This window comes from Misgurnus anguillicaudatus, chromosome 4, assembly GCF_027580225.2.
Source record: "Misgurnus anguillicaudatus chromosome 4, ASM2758022v2, whole genome shotgun sequence".
Classification (NCBI taxonomy): domain Eukaryota; kingdom Metazoa; phylum Chordata; class Actinopteri; order Cypriniformes; family Cobitidae; genus Misgurnus; species Misgurnus anguillicaudatus.
This window is the reverse complement of record NC_073340.2, coordinates 10,416,265-10,435,808: the sequence shown is the minus strand read 5'-3', so window position 1 is coordinate 10,435,808 and position 19,544 is coordinate 10,416,265. Positions and strand designations below refer to the sequence as shown.

Below are 19,544 nucleotides of genomic sequence, written 5' to 3'. Positions count from 1 at the left end.
TACTTTGATTTTAAATGCATGTGCAGAATCTCCAAATTATGTTCTTTCAGGTTTGTCATGTCATTTTGAAAATATGTCAGTGTTGATGTTTTCTGACTGTTGCGGTAATGAGATTTTTTAGGACTAATTTTTTAAATTATGTTACAAAAAGTGTTAAATGATAAGTAAAAGTTTTTAAATTAATGTTCCCATTTACTCCAGACTTTGTTTTTCAATGTCTGGTGGGAAAAAAGTAAATTTAAGCAATTTTTACATTTTCATGCTTGACATTTTTAAAACCAAGTTTTCGTGAGAATCACCCACATCAACCTTTCATTCAGACTAGTGTGAAGAGGTTTGTTTGATCTGTTTTCTATTACTGATTAACTTTTTGCACTTTCCCGTCATCTTGTTGTGAAACTCTTAAAACGGGCCAGCTGGCACAGTTTGTGTTTTCTTTATCTACTGTAGTGCTAGTAAATCAGGATTGTAGGATGTCTGTTATCAATAAGTGCAGATATTTTCATATATTTTCTATTGAGAGACAAATCTGTAACTATGGCAACTGAAAAGTGACCAATCATTACTGACCACATTACTACAGGTGTTCTACCAGCATCATACATTTTGTTTATAAATAATGTGTGGATCACAGGGTAGAGCGCACGTTTCTAAAGCCCTTTTCACACAGATTAGATTTTTTGTTCATTCACACTGCCAATGATTTTACGGAATTTGTGTGTGTGTTCACACACATACCGTAAAGATCCGTAAAGACGTGACATGTCTTGCACCACATGCATGCATTTTAGTTTATGACAAGATCATAAGGAGTGCCTGATGCACTATTTTGTCATGCTGGTGAAGAATCTTGCGTATATCTACTGTAGGTCAATCGAACTGTCGTGGGCCTTGTGGTAAGAGGGGGCATCCCCCATGATTTGTCCTGGGCCCCATAAACTTTTGCCCTGGTTACATTTGCCCTGTTATTATTTAAAGGGCAATCAATCATGAACCTTATCACACTTTAAGTCACAAAACAAATCCTTTTAGGATGCTTTTCACACCTTTATTAATTTTGAATACTTTATAGTGAATACTTCCAAGTAATTTTCTCAATAGACGATACCTTTTAGTCGTGACCACAAAACACTGAACAGTTTTTTGCATACAAAAAATGCAAGTATACTAACATACTTTGTGAATACAGCACATACATCATTCTCACCAGACATTAAACAAGTATTAAATGTCCTGAAGGTTGATGTGCAGAAGTGATCATGAGATCAGCTCTATAGAGTCTTTGCTACGTTTTATCATTTTGACTCTTTTTAAGCATCTGACTTACAGAATAATTTGTTGATGTCCACATACAATGACAAGAGTTTTAAAGGAGCATTTCACCCATAGAAACATTAATCTTTATTGAAAGTGCGTCATATTTGTAGTCGAAATGTAATGTACATCTTCAGGTTAAGATGTCTTCAGTGCATTTGGGGTTTCTAGATCACTAACATGCATGCAAAGAAGCACTTAGATGTCTGGCCATTGGTCTGCTGTTCTTGCTGTAAAACAGATACTGGTCCCACTTTATAGTAGGTGTGTACTATTGCACTATGTCGTACTTACACCTGTATTTGCATGTAATTACACTTTTAATCCCAAAGGCCTAAACCTAAATCTACAGTACCCAGGACAACACATATGTACATAATAAACACAATGTATTAAATGGTTTTATTGTATGTAAGTACACAGCACTTAAAGACACCCAAGTGAGAGTCGGAGGCTTGTAAATGGTTTGTTTGTAGCTTTCAGCTGACTGGAAAAGCAGGATCAGACATGTGTTTTTGAATTTCTCCCGGGTGCAAGAGGTTTAGGCTGCCAGGCAGAGAGGGAAATAATCGAAGGGGTGCACAGAATTGTGGTGCATCAATCAAACTGGGCTGAAGAATTGGGACTGTAATAGGTTTTGTTTCTAGTTTAGCAGGAACACAGTCATCTGATGCCGCACCCATTTGAATACCACTGGACAGAGATCCTTGAGAGTTTGACTTGAATATGGAATCTTGCTGGATCGGACTCTGTGGAAACATAATGATGGTTGCTTTGGTTTATTGTTAAATAAAAAAGACAAAAACAAACATCTCCAGGTATGTTTAAAACTTTGAATGTGTTTAAATGGCCTAGCCAGAAAAATCAGGACTAATCAGGACTCAGAATTTCGAGTTCAAGTGGCTCCCCCTGATGGATCTCAGATGTTACAGCAGAATATTGATATTTTTGACAAGATGTTTAAGGGCGGTTTTCCGGACAGGGATTAGACTAGTCCTAGACTAAAATAAATGCAAGAGCTGTCCAAAATAAAAACAACTTCCACTGACATATCTTAAAATACATCAGTGGTCTTTGTTTTGCCTCAAAATGCAGACAAGTAATGTTTGTTAAAACTAGTTATATTTCCTAATTAATCTAAGGTCTAGTACTGGCTTAAACTAATCCATGTCCGGGAAACGACCCCTAAATGTTTTATCTTTAAAGAATAGTTCAGCTTCATGCATGGCCGTGGAAAGTGGGGGTGCTGCGGGTGCTGCAGCACCCCCTATTGGCGAGAGAGAGATTTTAAATTTTTTAAGTAAAAATATTTTGCACAATTTATATATTACTTATGAATATTTTAGGAAATTATTTTTGACACATGTAGGTTATTACGTGTATTTTGGATTTTAATTTCATTACTGTCTTTGCCTACCCATTTCCGTGGCCTCATCCGAGCGCGCCTTGCGTCTTTTGAAGACATTTCTAAATAAAGCCAATGTTTTCTGTTTTTCAAAAAGAATTTTGGATTCACTGTAAATCTTTGAGTAAAATAAAAAAATAGGAAGAATTTTATTTTACCTGTTGAAGGACTTTAAACGTTTAAAAGTTTTTATTTGAACGTTTTGCTTATTTTATGTATTTATTTATATATAATTTCGGTTTACTCGTTCCTTAAAGCTAGCAAAATTGTTATAGTTGTTCGTTGCGACTGCTATTTTACTTTTAAGAGCAACTACTATCCGCTTCGGACTCACAGTCTGTAAGTTAACTCCTGTTAGCATTGCATTGTGAGCGAATCTTTCAAACATGGTAGGGGGCGTCACATTTTCGGGTGACATCAGAGGTATTCAGGCAGTTTACAACGTACAGATTAGCTGGCGAATCAGGGACACAGAGCTTTTCAGATGGATGAGCTTTGTACAAAATCAATGCATTTGAGGAAGGCAGGATATCTGGAGCTACAAAAATGTACAATATGTGGAAAATAATGTTTTATTATATAAATAATTGTTTTTAGCAATGGAATAGGTGCACTTTAAATTATGTTTTTGCCTTATTGTAATTGCCTGTTAAAGTGCAATAATAAACACAATGGTTCTTGCATATTTAACATAACCAAATGCGACAAACTAGCTAAAATATAAAAGACTGAGAATTGAGAGCTGAGAAGATTTTTTGTTTTTGGATTTAGACCTTTTACTTTGATTCTATTGCTTGATTGGTGCTCAGCAATGATAACATCTTTCCCTCATAACTGTAGGTGTTTTTACCTGAATGGTTTTATTGTCCAGTTGAATATTTGGGGTAGGGTATATGGTGTTAAGTATGGGCGCACTGTTTGTATACAGTGTGGTTGGGTCAGGAGTGCGGGTGTCAGGCAGTACAGTGCTATACGCTGGAGGAACAGAAGCAATCTGTCGCTGAAGAAGCTGAAGAATCACACTGATGTCTGTAATCATTCTTGTCTCAAGCCTGGAAGAAATGCAGTGGAAAGGTGCATTATTGTTATGATCATTTGTGCATGTGAATTAATTAAATAAACACATTTAAAGGAATGTGACCCTGTCTGTGAAAGTGCATTATCTAATGATGAGGATATCAAAGTTTGATTTCACTCATTGATTTTAATCTTTGACATGACCTAAGTCAATATGAACAATATCAAGGTTATATTTGCACAGAATGTTTTTTATTATGTAGTATGAGTTTATGTACAAAACAGTACCGTAAAACCCAAAAACATGGCTTAGTCCGAAACCGCCTACTTCCATACTATATAGTAGGCGAGGCGAGTAGTATGTCCGAATTTATAGACTGTATCAGAATCCAATGTTTGCTTTACTTCCAGACTCCTGACATACCTTCATCGTTTTGTCCCACAATTTTATGTGTGTGTGCAGGCGGGGAATGTGAGGTTGAGCCTGGTCGAGTTCGAAAAAATAAAATGGCGGCCAACAAAGCAGCTGAATCACAAACTAAGGTTAGGTTAGATTTTTTTACTTTTTACACCTGTCAATTGCATTTCTAGTGATACATTTGTATTACAGTTTTCAAATATGTGATTAGTTATCACAAAGCCATTTTCTGTTTTTATTTCAAACAGAATTCCATTACGCTGCCTATGAAGGCTGTCCGAATGTGTTTCCCGAAGCTGCCTTCATGCCGCCGAAGTCATTGCCTCCTGAGGCAGCGAGGCAACAAGTCAGCAGATTCGGACGCAGCCATAATATTCCAAAAACAGTAGACGAAAAGTACCCAGATGGCCATCAACTTCCGGCAAGATCCCGAAGTGTTTATTCAATTAACCCTTTACTACCCCGTGAGCCTTCTGGGAGATGAATTATCCAACGAAGAAGATGGAGGGGCGTTGTTTTATTCAAAAATGTCCAAAAGGGGTAACGTGGCTCTATTCAAATCTAAATATATTAAATCATTGTCCCTTGTGGTTAAATTCCGCTTGTTTAAAGGGGCCATGGCATGAAAGTCAGACTTTTTCCATGTTTAAGTGTTATGATTGGGTCCCCACTGCTTCTATCAACCTAGAAAATATGAAAAAGATCAACTCAATAACTTGGTTTTGGTACACCATTCTCTACAAGCACATAAAAAGATAGGTCGTTGAAATTTGGCTCTCCTTATGTCATAAATACTTATTATAATAATACCACCACTTAATCTGCACTATCCAACCACAGCACTGACATTTAATTCATAGCACAATTGAGTTCAATTGCATCGAACCACCATCATTGCAATCATCAGTTTGAATTTCATCAGCTCATTTGCATTTTAAAGGATACACCCAAAACAGCACATTTTTGCTCACACCTACAAAGTGGCAATTTCTACATGCTATAATAAATGATCTATATGATAGTTTGAGCTAAAACTTCATATATGTGCTCTGGGGGCACCAACGATTTATTTGACATCTTAAAAAAGTGCCATGGCCCCTTTAACGTTATTCCAGGTAAAGACTAACTTGTTGTTAAGATGATGTATGTCACGTGATGTTTTAACATGGCGGATAGTACATCCGAATTCATTCATACTTTTAATATTCATACTATATAGTATCTATGTTTTAATGCTCAATAAGTACTTCATCTTATTCAGTACCTACTTTTACAGTATGCGATTTCGGACACAGTCACATGAAATGAAATATGCTGTCACTTTTTTTACCTCGCAGGCATGTTAATAACTTCAAATCAGGTTCTTGTGTGTCTTGTAACAAAATTTCATACTGTATTTCATCGAGACAGTAGAATAAATGAGATTTGAGGTTTATGTTGCCATATTTAATTTTAGCACTAACATGTATGTGTTTGTTTTAGTTTCAATTTTGCTAAATAAATTCAAAATATAGATTTCTCACAAAACATATAATTTAGCCTGAGAAGACATTTATTAATGCACATGTTTGGATGTGCTTTTTCTACCTTTAACATGTTTTGGACAAAACGTTATGGCAATTCTTAATTTGTGTTCAACTGAAGAACAGAAGTCATATATATCTGTAATGGCATGAGAGTGAGTAAAATATAATTTTTCTTTAAGGGTCATGTCAAACCTGTTAAGCTGGCTCTGCAGGAGCTCCAGTCTGGACTCAACCTCACCATGTTGATCTGCAAACGGTGGTGTTAGGAATGAAACTGGGACAGAAGAGACACGCCGAGACTCTTCAGCGTATGAAGCTGACTGATGATCAGGCCAGAAATGAAACAATCCAGACGCAGAAGGAGCTTGTGTTAGGAAGAAATAATGAATCAGAAGCATTCAACAACTCAAAACATTTACATCAGCAACATTTCAATTAAAACCTGAGATTTTTAAAGGTACAGTATACATATTATTTTCCCATAAAAAATGAAGATTTTTTTAATGTGCTATTAGGCCCTGCATTCTATATTTAAAAGTTGATGCTGTAAAAAAAAATCCGTAGAAATTGCAGCTGGGTTGCCGGTAATTTACCGTAGATTTAAATTTATGTTATTTACTGGCAACAGTTTGTTCAAAGTTAAATGAACATTAAACATTTACACGTCTTTGTCTTTACAGAGTAAAACTAAAAAAACAGCATCAAGCAAAACATTCTGGGAAACAAAATCTGAAGCAAAAAACAGAAAAAGGTTAATGATTGTTTCTGGTTCCCAGAATGCTTTGCATGAGGCTGTTATTGTATAGTTTTATTCTGTAAATATAAAGACTTGTTAATATTTAAAATTTATTTAACTTTGAACAAACTCTTGCCAGTAAATAATATCAATTTAAATCTACGGTAAATTACCGGCAACCCAGCTGCAATAACTTTGTAATTTCTACGGATTTTTTTACAGTGTGTTTTATTTTTGTAAAGCTGTTTGGAACATTACATTGTAAAAAAGCACTATATAAATACATTTGAATAAAATAATGTTTACTCAAATGAAATAACGAATAGGCATTTCACACTATAGCTATAAGCATTGTTCATTTGTTTAAACATTTTTTTTGTGCTATCCTATTTAACACATCATGGGCCAGATTTACTAACAAGTACCGCCTGTGCAAACCAATATTTTGATGTTAAATAATGACAGCATGATTTACTAAAGACGCGCAGTGGATAGTTAGCAATGAAAAGGTGTGGTCTAGTTATTTTTCTGACTGACATTATTGCATATGCATTTGTAGGAGTTTCCTTTTCAGAAGCAAAATTTATAAGAGATAATTTAAATGATTCATGCAACACAATTTGGAAGGTTTGCGCTTGTGATATTACTGGTATTTGAGCCATTATTTAATGCCGAAAAAACATGTCTTAAACAATTTTACCCTTGAAATGGCTGCAATTGCACACAAATCAATATAGAATGTCAGGGTAACATAGTATTCAAAAATATATTTGCCAAGTCACGTTATTTTTATTTTGCTAGGAGAAGTTACACAATACCAGGTGTCAGGCACGTGCACAGGTAGGGCTTAAAGGATTAGTCCATTTTCTTAAAAGAAAAATCCAGACAATCCACTCACCACCATGTCATCCGAAACGCCGATGTCTTTCTTCGCTCAGGCGAGAAGAAACTATGTTTTTCGAGGAAAACATTGCAGGACCCTTCCCACTTCAATGGACTTCAACAGAGCCCAACATCCAACACCCAACTCAACACTCAACAGCCCCCTTCAACGGAGTTTCAAAGGACTACAAACAATCCCAAACGAGGCATAAGTGTCTTATCTAGCAAAACGATTTTCATTTTTGACAATAAAAATAACAAATGTACACTTTGGAGCCACAATTTCTCGTCTAGATCCGGTCGTGATGCGCCAGCGTGACCTCACGCAATACGTCATGACGTCAAGAGGTCACAGAGGACGAACGCGAAACTCCGCCCCAGTGTTTACAAGTGTTGACAAAGAGGACCGTTCCTACATTGTTGTATGTCAACTGATACTAATTAATGTCTTTGTGGCAGTTTATTGTTTAAAATAGTCCGCAAATGTGCGTTTTATATATGTAACACGTGACCTCCCTACGTCACTACGCATTTACGTTAGGTCGCGCTGGACCGGACCTAGACGAAAAGTTGTGGTTTAAAAGAGCAAATTTGTTATTTTTCTTGTCAAAAATGACAATCGTTTCACTAGATAAGACACTTATGCCTCGTTTGGGATAGTTTATAGTCCTTTGAAACTCCATTGAAAAAAACTGTTAAGTGTTGAGTTAAGTATTAAATGTTGGGCTCTATTAAAGTCCATTAAAATGAGAAAAATCCTGCAATGTTTTCCTCAAAAAACATAATTTCTTTTCGACTGAACAAAGAAAGACATCAACATTTTGGATGACATGGTGGTGAGTAAATTATCTGGATTTTTCTTTTAAGAAAACGGACTAATCCATAACCTGTACAGAGCACATGCCCTTTTTGTCCTTACTCGCCAAAGTACCCTTTTCTGGAGGTGTTTTCTTTTTTCTTCAATATATCAATGCTATTGGTCACCTTTTACGTCTGTCTTTCTGTTTACAAATATATTTAGCCTATTAAAAAGCTTTTTGGATCCGCTCAAACTGTCAGTCAAACCTCTTAACTCCACCCCCTGAGTGGAGTGAATAAAGCAAGGCACCATAAAACATGCAAAGTCCCAGCTGTGACATCATGATGACCTGTATGATTGTGGTGTAAAAAAGCATTTCAGAATGTACGTGTTTCCCCTTGAGACGGAGAGGCTACACCTATTGATATAGTTTGTACCTTTAATATTTGCAGAGCTATTGTGAAATAACGTATACCAACCCAAATGTTCCCTTTCCATGACGGATTCTGTGCTGATCCCTGAAGCACCACTTGGTGGTATCAGTCTAACAGCAGGAGAAGGAGAGTCCAGATGTTCTGCTTTGTCGAGGTTTTCGCTGGACTGTGAATTGGAGCTGCCACAGCTGTATGTCTCCTCCCAGTCAATGTGATTGACTGGTAAATGATGATTAACAAGTATCGAACTGATCTCAGATGAGTACATCCTAGATGAGTCATACTGATCCATTCCATCTTAAGTAGTAGGATAGAAAAAAGGTATTTTAAGAAAAAATTGACTTTCGAAGCAAAACATTTGACAGACACTTTTATCTAAAGTGATTAACAGTGCAGGTCAATTTTCAATTTTATTGGTGTGTGTATCAATCCTATGAGTATGGTTTTGCTAATGCAGTGCTATCCCAGTTGAGCCACAGGTGTCCTTTGGTTGTATACGCGCACTAACTTTCCACAATCAGTTTACCTTTGTTTGCTACAGATGTTACAACGTTAGAGATGTTAAACGGACATTCCACTTTTTTTGAAAATATCCTCATTTTCCAGCTCCCCTAGAGTTAAAATTTTGATTCTTACCGTTATGGAATCTATTCAGCTAATCTCCGGGTCTGGCGCTAGCACTATTAGCATAGCTTAGCACAATCCATTGAATCTGATTAGACCATTAGCATCGCGCTAAAAAATAACCAAAGAGAATATTTTTCCTATTTAAAACTTGACTCTTCTGTAGTTACATCGTGTACTAAGACCGACAGAAAATTTAAAGTTGCATTTTTCTAGGCAGATATGTCTAGGAACTATACTGTCATTTTGGTGTAATAATCAAGGACTTTGCTGATGTAACATGGCTGCAGCAGGCGTAGTGATATTACGCACTGCCCGAAAATAGTCTCCAGCTATTGAAAGTAACCAGGCAGCCTGCGGACAGACTTACACTTTGTAACTACAGAAGAGTCAAGTTTTAAATAGGAAAAATATTGAAACTCTTTGGTTATTTTTAGCGCAATGCTAATGGTCTAATCAGATTCAATGGATTGTGCTAAGCTATCCTGGAAGTGCTAGTGCCAGACCCGGAGATCAGCTGTGAATGTGTTAGCATTTAGCCTAGTCCCATTCATTCCTGAATTTAGAAGCCACCAAATATTCCATGTTTTCCCTATTTTCCTAACAGTCTTTAAATAGAGAAAACATGGAAGTGTTTGGTAGCTTCTAAATTTAACCCTGTTTGGATCCTATGAATGGGGCTAGGGTTGTAACGGTATGAGATTTCCACCGTATGATAATCGTCTATCACGGTTTCACGGTTTGGCGGTATTAAAAACTTAATTTTATAATCATTAGCTATAATGACCCTTAAATTAATTAAAAACAGATAGGGGGTTTGGGTTGAACATATGGTTTATTATGTCAAACTTTTTTGAAGAAAAAAAAACACTTTTGAAAAAAAAACTTTGATTCTTAATTTATTACTATTTTGTATTTTTTTTTTAAATAAAATAATAATATACTTATTAAATTATCTCAGAGCTGCTCTGGATATATTCATGTGTTCACATCGTCATATAGTGAGTGAAATAGTGAGCGAGTAAAGTTTTTATTATATATCAACTATAATCAAGTATAATCAACTTAAATTGATATGTAATGTAAATCACTTAAATGCACTTTAGTGCCTCCTTTTGCAGCCACTCTTCGTCCCCATTTCTTGCAAACTGGATATCCATCTTAAAGAACAACCCTGCATTTGTTTTTTGGATACCCAAAGTATTTCCATACTGTAGATTTTAACTTTTTTCTGGTGGAGGATAGAGGTAGTCTCTGGCTCTGACATTTTCTCTGCTGTACATAAAATGAGTCTAGCAGTCAAGCCGAATGAAGTTGCGCGTGTGCAGTAGCGCAGGTGAGATCTGCTTTATTATTTTTACCCAAAACCGTGTATAAGCAAATGTTTATGGTATGATAACCGTGAAAGTTAATATCATGGTATACCGTCATACCGGTATACCGTTACAACCCTAAATGGGGCTAGGCTAAATGCTAACACATTCATGACGCGCTGTACAAAGATTATGTGCATGCTTTGAAAAAAGATAGGTATTTATTATTTATTATAGTGGAGGTAAGGATATAGTAAAATATTGAAAAAAGGTGTTGTTTTCCTTTAAAGTGGTATGCAACATGTTTTATTCCTCCCGTATTGCACTAATATCTTTTGTGTTTGTGAATGCTTTACTCACCTGGTCCGTTGCGTCTGTCCTGCAAGTTTTTGCGGTGTCGTATGCGGTTCGCATGGTAACCACAGGCTGAGTTTTCACTGGGCATAATCTGTTCTGACTGATTATATGAGAGTTAAAATAATAATTATTACACAGCAATCATTCAACAAATGTGGGTGAAATTAAACATGTTAGTTCTGTACTCAATAACAAAGACAAGGTTTAAATAAATTTGACCCTGATGGTGAAGATTTTTTTAGGTGGGTTTATCAAGCAGGGTTTTACGCACATCTCTAAGGTTAAAGGTGATCTGGAGGTTTCTCCAGAACCTCTCGCCAAAGGCTGGATACATATCCAGGACCTCCAGTAGGTCGTCTCTTTGTATACGGTGAAGGTCACAGTAGGTGAGTGCGGTAACATCAGCGTTGCAATGACCAGGATCCGAGTACAGATTAATTGGCTCGCCAAATACATCATTCTTTCCTGTACAAAACAAAACATGTAGTCTGTTATATTTCACCTCAAAACTAAATCAGCTGCAATTAGTGTTGACTTTTTTGTCTCACCCAGTATGGCGAGCACAATGTTATGACGTGACACCTGAATGGTTCCACGTGAGATGAAGTGAAGAGCTTTGATCATATCACCGTGATGATAGAGGGTGTCTCCGGGTGGGGAATGGGTGGTTTTAAAGCGCGTGGCCAGAGCTCTAAGGCACGCTTTACTTGCCCCACGAAACACTTTGCAGTTCTGCAGTAAACTGCGGTTGAGATGCAGGCAAATGTCAGCTTGCAAACATTCAGGAAAACCTCTCATGACCTATATGTACAAAAAAGGGTGTTTTGGATATCATACCGATTCATACTGTAACATATTGTTGAGGATTACATTTTTTATATTAAAGCAGAAATCTGCAGCATTTGCCTCTCTATCGCCATCTCTGTTTGAAACATAAAATTGCAGGCAACTTTATGTATTAAAGAGCACCTATTTCTACACTTACACACCAAAGGAAATGTAAAAACGTGAATTGGACAATAGGTGCTCTTTAAGTTTGTTTAGAAACAGCTGACATTTACCAAAAAAATCTGACCCAACAGTTCAGCTTATTAATCATTATTCTAAGCAGTGGCGGCCAACGACTTCTTTTTTCAGGGCGCTCGATGCGAAGTTCGTCACATGTATGTAGCTCGTCATGTGTTTGATTCATAATTTCAAAATATGTGTTCTGCGTGTCGAGAGATCCTATGTGCATCACGTGTCTAGTCAAAATAAGTGCCTGCTGCAGATGCATCCAAAGGGTTTAGGATAAAAGAGACGCTCACGTTTGCAGATACTCGCATAATCTCATGCATAATAATGTTAAGGAAGTGTCTTCCGTGCATTTTGTGAACGTGGGCGTCTCTTTTATCATAAACGGTTTTGACGCATCTGCAGAAAGCACTTAACAACACATGTGATGCACACAGGATCTGTCGACGCGCAGAACCCATATTTTGAAAAAAGGAATCAAACACATGACTTATTTTGAATTAGCGCCCCTTGGATGAGCAGTCACGAGCCGCCACTGATTATAAGCATATTGTTGTGAATCATGCTAAGGAGGTTACCAATAAAGTTATGAATTGTGGCTTTAAATGCTAATATGTATAAAGTAAAACTTACTGCATTCATATCAATGCCATTGGTGTAAGACCAGGCGCGCTGGAAATATTCCTCCAGTTTCTGTCGCAGATCTCCAGGTATCTGGTGGAAGCGGATGAACTCTTTGACTCGCAGCATCTGCGTGTGATAGCGGGCTGTTCCTGAATAAAGCCGCTGGATTATTGCCGACACATTCCCAAATATGCTGGCATACATCAGGGCTAATGTAAGAAAACAATATGAGAGTCAGAAAGTTAAAGTTTTACGCACTGTAGAATTAAGAAAGAAAAGGACTGCATTATCATTTTATAAATGTGGGCATTAAATAAATATTACTTTAAGCTACACTGTCAGAAAAAATGGTAAAACAAGAGCGGCACCACTGCACCTAAAGAGAACATAGTAATACCTCAGAGGTACATACTGTATTGGAAACACCAAATATAATGGACCTGCATGCCCTGGGACCATTTTTTCTGACAGTGTGCATCCATGATTATCTTCACTTACAGCCAATGAGCATGACGCAGATGGAGAAGATCTTTTCAGAGTTGGTGTTTGGTGAAACGTTCCCAAAGCCGACACTGGTAAGACTACTGAAGGTGAAATAGAGCGCAGTGATGTATTTATCCTGAGTTGAGGGTCCTGAGCTGGCATCACTGTCATTATAGTGCTTTCCCAGCTGATCGGCCAAATTATCCAGCCAGCCGGTCTTCATGTAAGGCCTCTCCACGTGACCAATGGCATACCAGATACAAGCCAGCCAATGAGCAATAAGCACAAAGGTACACATGAGCAAGAATAAAACTGCAGCTCCGTACTCAGAGTATCGATCCAATTTTCTGGCCACGCGGACCAGTCGCAGCAGCCGGGCCGTCTTTAGCAAGCCAATGAGAGTGGCTGTCGTCTACAGAACGGATGATGGGAAGACAAAACCAAAATGAGATCATTCTAAGAAACAGGTGCTTAACTTATTTGATGAGTTGAGTTTAAAAGTATATGTTCAAGTTTTTATAATAAATGCAATGTCAAATTAATGATCTACTATAAATATTTATATCCATTAGAAAACCTTGAGTACCTCATCTGATCCAGACCCGAAGATGAGCAGATCAAAGGGAACAGCGGCCACAATGTCAATGAGAAACCAACCTTTCAGATAGTGGACAGCGATACGCTTGGGCTGAGTTACGACTTCATCATTGTGATTTACGTACGTCGTTCTGAAATTAATTACAATGTCTATGATGAACAGAACGTCCACTATCACGTCCACTAAATTTAAAGGGTTACAGGTGTAACCGCAGGGCGGTCTCCTCTCCTCCTCCAGCTCATTTAGGAGAAAGGCGGCTGAATACGGTGTGAAGATGGCTGTGTAGAGCACTAACAGAAGAATGATCCAATCCCACATGGCTTTAAAGGGACTGTAATGCAACATGATCCACTTATGAATGTCTGGAGCTTGGAGCTTATACTCGGGCAAAACATCTGCACCTAAAGAAAGCACCTGTGTATGGAACGGGTCGAAACAATGAAAATCAGATTAAAAGACACATGGTCGATGTTAAGTCAGATCCTAATAATGCTGTGTTTTTAACAAATCAACGTCTGAATTCTTCAAAAGAGAAAGATTATTATATCTAAAAATGTAACTCTTAAAGTATACTTTGTATTTTTGCCATGTTTTCCAAGAAAAATGTCTAAAACTTCAAGACACATTAACTTATACTAAACGTATATTAAAGGGGACATTTCACAAAATTTTTTCAAGATGTAAAATAAATCTTTGGTGTCCCCTGAGTACGTATGTGAAGTTTTAACTGAAAATACCCCAAAATTGCCAGTTGGTGACCGTGAGCAAAAATTTGCCGTTTTGGGTGTGTTCATTTTAAATGCAAATGAGCTGCTCCCTGCACTAAATGGCAATGCTGTGGTTGGATAGTGTAGATTAAGGGGCGGTATTATTATAATAAGATCCCCTTCTGACATCTCAAGGAGAGCCAAATTTTAATGACCTATTTTTTCCACATGCTTGCAGAAAATGGTTTAGAAAAAAGTTTATCTTTTTCACATTTTCTAGATTGATAGAAGCACTGGGGCATATGGAAAAAGTCAGATTTTTATGATATGCCCCCTTTAAAAAAATCAAGTGAGTTTATGTTTAAAACAAGAAAGAAATCAGCTAATTGGGTAAGAAAACCTTAGAGCTAAGTAAAATATAATTCAACTAGATAAAACTTGTTAAAGGCGAGGTGCATGATCTATGAAAGCCAATGTTGATATTTGAAATCACCTAAAGAAACACGCCCATAGCCCAATAGAATCTAGATCAGGGGTCACCAACGTGGTGCCCGCGGGCACCAGGTAGCCCGCACAGAGTCTGTGAGTTGCCCGCCAAAGCACATTCTATTAATAGTCTCAACTGTAATATTTATTCATTATATATTTTTCTATATTAGCTTGGCTTGGTTTACGTATGTTAAAATTTTAAACAATACTAAAACATATAAACAGGTCAAATAAAATAAAATAAACAAGTAAAACAAAAACGTTTTAAGTAGACTATATCAAAAAGTAGCCCTCCAGATTGTTTTATCATTTGTGGTAGCCCTTGCTCATAAAAAGGTTGGAGACCCCTGATCTAGATCTTCTTGTACTCGGCCCGATGTTTTTCAAAAATCATGCACCCTGCCTTTAACACTAGGTAACACAAGTCTATTTTTCTTACATTATCTGCAGATTTGTTTCTTGTTTTAGCATAAACTTAATTTTTTTAGAAAACGAGAATATTTAATACTTATATAGATATTTGTTCTTTTAAACATGATGACAAGTAAGAAATCAATTTGTTTACAATTTATGTAAGCACACATTGGGAATTATAAACTGAAAAGTATCAAAGATACTATGAAAACAAATACACTCACTTAAGGATTATTAGGAACACCTGTTCAATTTCTCATTAATGCAATTATCTAATCAACCAATCACATGGCAGTTGCAATGCATTTAGGGGTGTGGTCCTGGTCAAGACAATCTCCTGAACTCCAAACTGAATGTCAGAATGGGAAAGAAAGCTGATTTAAGCCATTTTGAGTGTGGCATGGTTGTTGGTGCCAGACGGGCCGGTGAGTATTTCACAATCTGCTCAGTTAATGGGATTTTCATGCACAACCATTTCTAGGGTTAACAAAGAATGTGAAAAGGGAAAAACATCCAGTATGCGGCAGTCCTGTGGGCGAAAATGCTTTGTTGATGCTAGAGGTCAGACTGATTCAAGCTGATAGAAGAGCAACTTTGACTGAAACAACCACTCGTTACAACTGAGGTATGCAGCAAAGCATTTGTGAAGCCACAACACGCACAACCTTGTAGTAGACGTGATAGTGGACATTCTGTTCATCATAGACATTGAGCATTGTTTCTGAGCATGTCCATCCCTTTATGACCACCATGTACCCATCCTCTAATGGCTACTTCCAGCAGGATAATGCACAAAGCTTGAATTATTTCAAATTGGTTTTTTGAACATGACAATGAGTTCACTGTACTAAAATGGCCCCCACAGTCACCAGATCTCACCCCAATAGAGCATCTTTGGGATGTGGTGGAACAGCAGCCTTGTGCTCTAGATGTGCATCCCACAAATCTCCATCAACTGCAAGATGCTAACCTATCAATATGGGCCAACATTTCTAAAGAATGCTTTCAGCACCTTGTTGAATCAATGCCATGTAGAATTATAGCAGTTCTAAAGGGCGAAAGGGGGTCAAAAACAGTATTAGTATGGTGTTCCTAATAATCCTTTAGGTGAGTGTATATCCCATTTATCTTAAAACCAAATGATCGGAGTTATGCTATTTGCATATTATTTTTAGCTCCATACTATTACTCTGTGCCAGGGGTTTTTAAATGTTTTTTGTCAGCCGAACCCCCTTGACCTAAATTATTTACTTGCAGTACCCCCTGAGATTTTAAGTAAATATTTCAATACTTTAAAAAGATTGAACATTTTTCCATCCGTTTTGAATTTTCAGTAGTATCACTCCTGATCAATGCAGACAACTGGTCTCTCCATACAAGAGGCGTCTAGAAGCTGTAATCACCAACAAACCCTTTTCTACAGTAAAGTATTAAATAAAGTGTATTCAATACTTATTCCCTGTGTCATTTTACTTTATTTACCATGACTCAACCTGTATACTCAAATGTTCTGACTTCCCTGTATGAATTCAATATTTGGCTTGATGGTGTGTCCCATATGTCAGTGGACATCAGATAAAAGAGAAAACCAACGGGTCATCTGAGTGTTTCCCTTTAAAACCAAGAAAACAAGACTTGTGATTTGTGACTATAACACAACACAATGACGCTATTCCAAAGTTAAGGACCATAGGCCACAGCGGTTATGGATTTTTCTCTTTCCTAATGATCTTTCCACAAGCAGGTTTTGGCCACATTGTTATCCACGTGCCAGCTACCAAACCAAACCGTGGGGTACTATGCAATGAAAAAGCGCCATTATTTTCCGATTTGGTAACATTTCCTGGATGTGAGCGAGTCTGAGTATTTAGCACACCAGTAGTTTAAGAATTTGCATAAAAATGTACTATGGATCAAATCTAAATGTATGTGTCCCTATAAACTCAATAAAGCAATTGTTAATTAGAGTACAGAAGTTAAACAATGTGATGTACCTTTACTCTGATCATAGATCGGGATGCTCCAGGTATCATACAGTACCTGTGTGACTTTTTCTGTGACATTCTGTGTGCGTTCTTTGACCTTTGGAGTAACAAGCTCAATGTTGTTGGTCGGTGCAGTGTGATTGGAACGTCCAGCTAGATGGATGTTTAGTGATGGGAAACGGTTTATGGCACTGCACTGTATCTGATCAGAATTCCACAGACTGGACTTCAAGTCTTGATGGAAAAAGATAAAATAACATGAATTAATAGAAATAGCTACAGTATTATGTCAAATAAAAAACAAAAGTATTTTTAATTAAAATAAACTTGAATTTGTGACCCAGTTTTGACAACCCAGCTAAAGTCATTTTACTGTTTTCTACATAAAGAACATTTTGTAAAAATATAACCTTGATGTCTTTAACCTTTTAACCGTCACCCCACCCTATTATGTTAAATCTACACTCTTGGAGCTTTCAAACAATATACAGTTTGTCATGATTAGATAAGAATTCATATGCAAACATTGAAGTAAATGTAGTCGTCCTGCTGGTGGGACAGTGACATTTAGCAGAAAATAAATATTTTGAGGCACACTCTCTTCATAAATGAATCAATTACTCTCCCTACATACTTTATTTTATAAAACACTGTTGAAATGTCTATTCTGGAGTCTTAGACCTTTCCAACAATATATAGTTTGTAGTGATAGATTAAAATTTACATCAACAATATTAATGCAAACTTAAGTGTCCCATATTCGGGACGGCGACGGTTAACAGTTTTAATATTAACTGGGTAAGGCCATTTTAAAATCAAACTTTGATGCTCCAAATCTCATTATTACAATTCATAGGATAATGCATTGTACCAGGTTAATAAAAACAGAATTAACTAAGTGTCTGTACTGTTTAGATAACAGGTTTTCAAACTGTGGATCGGGACCCACTTACAGTGGGATAAGGTGAGTTAGCAAAGATGCTTGCGGCTGTAGTCGCTTAAATGACACAATAAAGAGTTTAGTTTAGTCCACCAAGCAGCAATGACATTGATTCTGATATGATATACAATAATGATATTGCAGTTAAACTTCATTAATAAAATGACAAGGAAAAAAACTACTCATTTATAAAAAAGAAAAGAGTGTTCTTCATATTTCTATTTAAAAATATGTTGGTGGGCCCCGGCATAAAATAAACCTTTAGGTGGGTCACACTGTAAAAAATACTTTGCTGCCTTAAAATATTTTGTTGAATCAACTCAGATTTACAAGTCATTTCAACTTACTAGTATTTATCTTGACTAGAGTTGTTATAACTTACAAAAGTAAGTTGACTTTTCGCAACTATATTTTATATGTTGTGACAACTCATCTCTTTTGATATGACTTGTAAATCCGAGTTGATTTAACAAAAAATTTTAAGGCACGAAAGTATTTTTTACAGTGCATGAAATGAAAAGTTTGGGAACCACTGCTTTAGATGATCATGTCTAATTGTTTATCATTGTAAGTGTAGTACAAAAATAGCTGATACAAAACAAATTTGCTGTCTTTTTTGTTTAAAGAGGCACTGTCTTTTGAATACGGACTTTTGTAGCTCAACATTTTGTATTTGACATGACATTTTTCAAAATTCAGCCACATTATTTAAACCACATATAGTTCATGATGTAATAACATCTTTATAGAAACATCTAAACTTAAGAGAGAATTATTTCATATGATCCTCCAGAAAACTCCAAAAACCAATGTTAGAGTCCAACATTAACAGTTTGTTAATATTCTGCAATATTATAAATGTTATCAATAAACACACCTACAGGCCCAATTCATCAGTAAATCCCACAAAAGCCTTTATGTGTGCCTGCTCCATACGTCACTGTTGGGGACTCCATCACTGCTCAGGATCTACTGTACATCTGCCCTTAACCACATGATGTTATATAATAAAAATGCTCTTACCATGGAAGTGTTGCATTTTGTTTCTTCTTGCTAGACCCGTCTGTTACAGACTCAGCTTCATGTGGTACATAATCCAAAAGCTGTTGCCATTTAAACGCACTGCAAATCTCTGATAGGGTTGTCCCCTAGTTACCCTATAATGGGAACATCGACAAACTGACCTCACGTGGCTAAAACCCTGTGTGAATGTGAACCGGTCAACTGTCTGCTTCAGCACTCTGAAACCAATCAATAACATACAAACACATCACAATCAAACACATTCACAAAGGCTAAATGATTTAATGTTACATGCACACAATGCTTTTTTCACCAGAACTCTTAACAGCTCAGAGTTCTGTGAATCTGTAAAAATTAAACTTTTTTTTCCAATGAAGCTACTACACTAAAGGCCCTTGATGGGCTTTACATTTATCTATTGATGGTTCATTACATTTCTATG

At 36.7% G+C, this 19,544-nt stretch overlaps 1 protein-coding gene across 1 annotated transcript; it reads right to left on the bottom strand.

The window, feature by feature from the left end:
* Positions 1-1,041: 1,041 nt before the first annotated feature.
* Positions 1,042-19,360, bottom strand: kcnh6b (potassium voltage-gated channel, subfamily H (eag-related), member 6b). Its single transcript, XM_073866660.1, has 12 exons — positions 19,103-19,360; positions 17,195-17,373; positions 13,533-13,958; positions 12,962-13,358; positions 12,473-12,672; positions 11,374-11,626; positions 11,097-11,290; positions 10,829-10,925; positions 8,577-8,828; positions 5,873-6,044; positions 3,570-3,771; positions 1,042-2,063 (listed from the first exon to the last, which is right to left on the bottom strand). Exons 1-12 carry the CDS (start codon positions 19,116-19,118, stop codon positions 1,794-1,796), a joined length of 2,658 nt encoding a protein of 885 aa, XP_073722761.1. The 5' UTR covers positions 19,119-19,360; the 3' UTR covers positions 1,042-1,793.
* Between the last annotated feature and the right edge of the window lie 184 nt (positions 19,361-19,544).

What these genes read in the sequence shown, in the direction of transcription:
- kcnh6b (XM_073866660.1), bottom strand. An exon ending in CTGCGTCATGCTCATTGGCT is followed by an intron (nt 12,673 to 12,961) that starts GTAAGTGAAGAT and finishes TTCTTACATTAG; the next exon opens with CCCTGATGTATGCCAGCATA. An exon ending in CATGGAAAGGGAACATTTGG is followed by an intron (nt 6,045 to 8,576) that starts GTTGGTATACGT and finishes TCCTAACACAAG; the next exon opens with CTCCTTCTGCGTCTGGATTG.